General features: G+C 43.2%; 1 protein-coding gene across 2 annotated transcripts; it reads right to left on the reverse strand.

Moving 5' to 3' along the window:
- Positions 1–482: 482 nt before the first annotated feature.
- On the reverse strand, positions 483–5699 carry LOC147896867 (pentatricopeptide repeat-containing protein At5g27110-like). Of its 2 annotated transcripts, XM_087381785.1 has the most exons (4): positions 5451–5699; positions 4958–5163; positions 3259–4877; positions 483–3018 (listed from the first exon to the last, which is right to left on the reverse strand). In XM_087381785.1, exons 1-4 carry the CDS (start codon positions 5496–5498, stop codon positions 1481–1483), a joined length of 3411 nt encoding a protein of 1136 aa, XP_087237911.1. In that variant the 5' UTR covers positions 5499–5699; the 3' UTR covers positions 483–1480. The 2 variants fall into 2 exon arrangements, with proteins under 2 accessions (XP_087237911.1, XP_087237910.1); XM_087381784.1 differs by having other exon boundaries at positions 483–4877.
- Between the last annotated feature and the right edge of the window lie 551 nt (positions 5700–6250).

Here is a 6250-nt window from a genome sequence, read left to right on the forward strand (position 1 = left end):
GTGGTTTGAGTGTGGATGGGCGGTGGCGTTGCAACCACCAAAACCATATAAAGACAAAATAGATTTATTTTCAGACAACAGAAGTTGTAATTGTTTGGCCAAAAATCCTATGGTTTATGCAAGAAGAAAGCACATAGCATACAATTTTCATCAAAGAAAAGGTTGCAACATGACATGGAACTCGTTCATTATTGCACCACAATTAAGCACATTGCTGATATGTTCACAAAGCTATCGGGTGGCAAGAAATTTAAAATGGTATAGATACAAGTTAGATTGACACAAAATTATGCTTGAAGGACAGTGTTTCAAGTCAACACTCAGTTTTCCATGCTATTGATGCAGTTTTTGTACCATCGCAGTCAATTTCAGATTGACATTAGTGACGCTCAACTAAGGCAGCTTATGTGTGCATTGTGTGTGCAATGGGGCAATAATTTTTGTCTTGGGTTGTTGCTAATTTGTGATAGATAGGCTTATTTTTCTGTCGTTTTGTGTGTTCTTCCAACATGCTTGTCCACATGATATCCCTCTCGAATTTTAAAGAGATTATCAATCAAAGCTGGTTGTTTTCACTCTCTTTTTGCTTCATTCAACTCACCTCTCATGTCAACACAAGCAATATATCTGACACTGGCATACATTGACAGCACCTACTAAGTGGGCCAACAGAGGATCTCCAATGTGACTCAACCAGAACAGCATTTCGTAAGACGCAGCCTCTCCATGACCTAAGAAGATTACCGATTTACATTGTATTGATGTAGAGATTAACTCCAAGATTATGGCTAGTCAGTTGTTTCAAGAAACCACTCGCATATATAGGACCTCAGGGGATGTGCCTAGAAAGGAAGCAGATGGGGAACCGACGTCTACAGCTGACATGACAGAAGAAATGGTTAAGGACGTTTTGAGCTAGCCTTACAGCCAATTGTGACCCAGCAGTTCTGACAGTTGTTAGAGATGCAACAAGGTTCTTAAGGGACAGACAGCCTGCTGTGCAGTAGTCAATGTCCTACAACAGCTTGGAAAGGCCTAGAGCACATGACTACAAGCCCAGCATTATCACCTGGGGGTTGGGTCTGACTTATTAGACAGTGACTTGATATTTTCTGAGGCCTAGCGAAATTGAGATTTCGCAAGCTTTCAGAGGCCATTCCCTCTCTGCAACTTGGCATGGATGCAACAGCCAGGCCTACTCAGCTGAGACCTCAGGTTGCAATGGGAGCCACTGCAAGCATTTTGTCTTCTCTATCAAGAGATAAGCTTGTTAACGTTCAGCACAATTGCTCCCAAGTTGTCAGTTTCATCGAGATCCACCTACCAAAGTGGCAACTGCAGTTCGCATTGCATATGACGCTACACACATAAGGTTTAAGAGATGAAGTTGGTGACTGTTGCGGTCAGTGCAGACCCAGAGGGTTTTTAGGTCCGTTTCAGTTCCCCATGGGAAGTGTTTAGACTCGAACCAATCTCCAGTTTAACATGGCACACAATTCCTTCCTTCATCAACCCAGAGAATTTCTGAAGCTCTGTATGAATTTCGTATATTTCTGAATGTGATGTCATCTACAAGGAATTCATGCGTTTTATTGTTAGCCTCAATAGAGCTGCATCCAAGTGTCTTCTTTATTTCTTTGTCCTGCAAGATTTGCCTCAACTTTGCTTGATCATCCCATCTTCCAGCTGCAGCATAGATGTTTGAAAGCAGCACATTAGCAGTAGCATTCTCTGGATTCAGCTCAAGAACCCGTTCCACAGCATGTTCTGCCAACTCTACATTACCATAGATTCTGCAGGCACCAATCAAACTCATCCATGCTAACTCGCTGGATTTTGATGGGATTGTATTAATGAATACCTCTGCTTCCTCCAAGTGCCCTGCACGACTAAGAATATCTACCATGCCGGCATAATGGACTGCAGTTGGTTCAATGCCATGTTTATGAGTCATGGAGTTGAAGTAGTGGTGGCCTTCCACTAATAGACCTCCATGGCTGCACCCACCCAGAACACTCACAAAAGTAATCTCATTTGGCCTGACACCTTCATGTTGCATTTGTTCAAACGAGTTAAGGGATTCCTTGCCAAGCCCTTGCTGTGCATACGCAGCAATGATGGCAGACCATGAAACTACATCTCGCTCAGAAAACCTATTGAACACTCGGGATGCATCTTCCAAGCTCCCACATTTTGCATACATGTCAACAAGGGCACTCCCCACAAATACATTCGACTCAAAGCCATGTTCCTTGATTTGACAATGAACATGCTTCCCTTGTGCAAAGGCTGTGAGGCTAGCACAGGCCTTAAGAATGGTGGCAAAGGTAATCTCATCTGGCTTGACACCTTCTTGCTGCATTTGTTCATACATTACAATAGCCTCCTCACTGTGCCCTCTCTGTGTGTCTCCTCCAATCAACGCATTCCATGAGACCACATCCCGTTTAACCATTTTGTTGAAAACACAGTGAGCATCCTGCCGACTTTCACAATTCAGATACATGTCAACAAGGGTATTTTGCACAAACATATCCATATCAAACCCACCTTCAATGATTCGGCCATGTAATTGCTTGCCCTGTTCGTAAGATGGCATTGCAGCACATGCTTTGAGAATGCTAGCATAAGTGACTTCATTAGGGATAATGCCTTCATCTTGCATTTGCTCAAAAAGAGTGAAAGATTCCTGTCCATGGCCTTGCTCAGAATATCCTGCAATCATAGCATTCCATGAAACTACATCTCGCACTGGCATTCGGTTGAACACTTGACGTGCATCCTCTATGCTATCGCATTGTACATACATGTCAACAAGAGTGCTTTGCACGAAGACCTCTGAATCATAGCCACTTTCACAAATTTGGGCATGAAACTGTCTACCGTGATCTAGATCTGCCAGGTGGGTGCATGCCATGAGAGCTGTGGCAAATGTGACTCCATCTGCCTTCATGTCTCCTTGCAGCATTTCGTCAAAAAGTCTGAAAGCTTCTTTCTGGAGTCCTTGCTGTACATACCCTGCAATCATCACATTCCATGAGATTACATTCCTTTCATACAATTTGTTGAATATACGGAGTGCATCCTCTATGCTACCAAATTTTGCATACATGTCAACAAGGGCATTCCCCAGAAGTGTGTTTGACTCAATGCCATTATCAATTATAGCCTCGTGAATTTTCTTGCCCTGATCTAGGGCATCCAAGATAATGCATACTTTCATGACAGTAACAAAGGTGACGTTGGTTGGAGTCACACCTTCCTGTTGCATTTGTTCAAAAAATTTCAAAGCCTCCTCGCCTTGTCCATGCTGGGCACACCCAGCAATCATTACTGTCCATGAGACCACATCTCGAGCAGGCATTTTATGAAAAACTTCTTGCGCATCTTCTATGCTTCCACATTTCGCATACATGTCAATGACGGCACTTGAAATAAATAAATTCAGCTCAAAACCCCTTGTGATAATTTGTTCATGCACACGCTTGCCCTCTCGGAGGCTTGTGATCCGGGCACATGTTTTGAGGATGCTCACATAGGTAACCTGGTCTGGCCTCACACCTGCTCGTTGCATTTCTTCAAACAATGTGAGAGCCTCCTCATTCCTCTGCTGAGCATAAACTTCAATCATCGCTGTCCATGAAACTGCATTTTTCTCCTGCATTTGATCAAACACTCGGCATGCATTCTCTGTGCTATCACATTTTGAATACATGTCAATGAGGGCATTTCCCATAGCAAGATCTGACTCTACTCCTTGTCTGATGACTTGTTCATGGATTTGTCTGCCGAGTATTAGATTTTCCAGGCTGGCACATGCTTTTAGCATGCCAAGAAACGTAAGTCTATTTGGCTTCACACCATCCTGCCGCATTAATGCAAAAACTGTTATAGCGTTCTCTCCAAGCCCTTGCTGAGAAAATCCATTAATCATAACATTCCATGTGACCAGATCTCGTTCAGATACCTTATCAAACATCCGGCATGCATCCTTGATACTACTGCACTTTGTGTACATGTCAACAAGGGTATTTCTGACATTTACATGCGATTCAAGGCCTTCCTTGACGATTTGAGCATGAAGCTGTTTGCCCTGTGCCAAGGCTGCAAGGCTAGCACATGCTTGAAGAATATTGATGAAGGTAACTTGATCTGGTTCCAATCCTTCCTTTTGCATTTGTTCATAAAGGATAAATGCCTCTCCAGTAAGCTCTTGTTGGACATATCCCGAAATAATAGTGTTCCATGAAATTGTGTCTCGAATATGGAGTCTGTTGAAAACTTCAAGAGCATTCTTTATACTTCCACATTTTGCATACATGGCAACTAAAGCGTTCCCCACAAAAACATCACATTCAAGGCCACTTTCGATTACTTGTCCATGCAGCTGCCTGCCACATTCAAGAGACATCATTTTGGCGCATGCATTGAGGACACTGACAAAAACAAAAGTATCAGGTTCTAAACCTGCTGACTGCATTTGATGATACAGGTAGACAGCTTGGTCTCCTTGCCCTTCATTGGTGTAAGCTGAAATGATGGCAGTCCATGAAAACAAATTGTGTTCAGGCATTTTTCTGAAAATTTGGTGTGCATCTGAAATACTTCCACATTTGGCATAGAAAATTACAAGGGTATTCCACAGAAAAATGTTTAGCTTAGATCCCGAATTAATTATGCGAGCATGCACTTGCCGGCCCTGTGCCAGACTCTTTAATCTAATGCACCCCTTTAAAAGACAAGCATAGGTATCAATAGAAGCTCTAAAGCCTTGCTGGACGGTTGAGTCCATTTTTTGTAGAGCCTCGTTCAACTGTCCCTTCTCGCAGAGTCTAATAACATCCATTTCAACGTCAGGTTGATCATTTTCACCCAGCCTGCATGATTCCAATGAATTACAAGATATTTCAAGTAAAGACCCTACCAATTGCTCATACAGACAAAACTTTAGTAGGACCTGTTATACTTTCCCGCTAGGGATCTGCCGTCGCCATGAGCATCGTTTATCACGAATTGCACTGTCAACCCAGTGACACATTTGATTTTTCTTTGTCTCTTAAATCCAATATCTTCTTTCAGCCAGAAAGAGTTCCACTGACAACCAATCCACAAGACCTTGTTTGTACCCTTTTGTCTTGTGAAGTCCTGGTAGTGAGGGTATTTCTGTAAATGCAAAGAAGTATTTTCTAAGCAGCAGGATTTCCACGAAGAAACCAATGTTGGGAAGGCTCAAAAACAAGACCAGGGATGAAAAAAAGACACAAAATGCTGTTGGAATTTGTTTGGAGCACTCAAATGATGGAATGCAACAAATTAAAAACAAAGTAGAGCTTTAGTACATGGCAGGTGTGCATTTCTACTTTTCAGTATGAGTTGTCTTACTTAATAAGGAGCGCACAAACATTGAAATAAAGGGAAAATTCCTGCAAAGAGAGGGACTCGCACTCTACCCAAAATAACGGCAGGGTAGGAGGCAAGGTCTCTGGAATGCAAGACATCTCCTCCCTTTGTGAGGCACCCACATACAGTTCAGGAACCCGAGTTGACACCAAGGCTGTCTAGCCATGTGAGAGAAAATGTGACTTCATAACGATGGTCAGATCGTGGAGGTGACGGCAATGAAATGGAGAATTCGCATTATGCACGCCTGCCTAGATTGTTTTCGTATTATATTACTTCACCCAAGACTACAATTTAGAATTTATGTAGCCTCGTTGTCAAAGAAGAATGTGTGATGAAGATTAGACTTACGGGCTTAGGGTGGGAGGCGTTTACCGGGAGGAAACCGGTGCCCCGGTGGTGCCGGTTTCCGACCAATAAACGTTGACCACCGACGATTTCCGGCCATCGGCGGCGAGGGAAGCAGGAGACCTGCACGTGGTGGGATGCGTAGATACGTGGAGGTATGCGCAAATACGTGGTGTTTTCTGATTGGTGTGGGTTAATGCATGGCGAGCTTGATGTGTGTGGTGGTTGTTGAGGTGTTGGTTTTGACACGTGGCGGGTGTTGGTCTGTCTGTTTAGTCCTTTTTGGATTTTGGTTTAGGGCCGTTGGATTGGATTGGTGATCAACGGTTGTGTGGTGCACATGATAGTTTTTTATTTGTTGTGTGAGTTGTTGAATTGCTATGTGAGTCGTTGGATTTATTTGATCTTGGCCGTTGGTTTGTGTGTTTATATGTGTTTCTTTTAGCGTTCTGAGGGTTTTGGTGTTTGAATTATTTGCCTCGTGGGTGGAAGATGCGCTGGT

This window comes from Dipteris shenzhenensis, chromosome 11, assembly GCF_047967505.1.
Source record: "Dipteris shenzhenensis isolate YYH24624 ecotype China chromosome 11, Dip_SZ_1.0, whole genome shotgun sequence".
Classification (NCBI taxonomy): Eukaryota; Viridiplantae; Streptophyta; class Polypodiopsida; order Gleicheniales; family Dipteridaceae; genus Dipteris; species Dipteris shenzhenensis.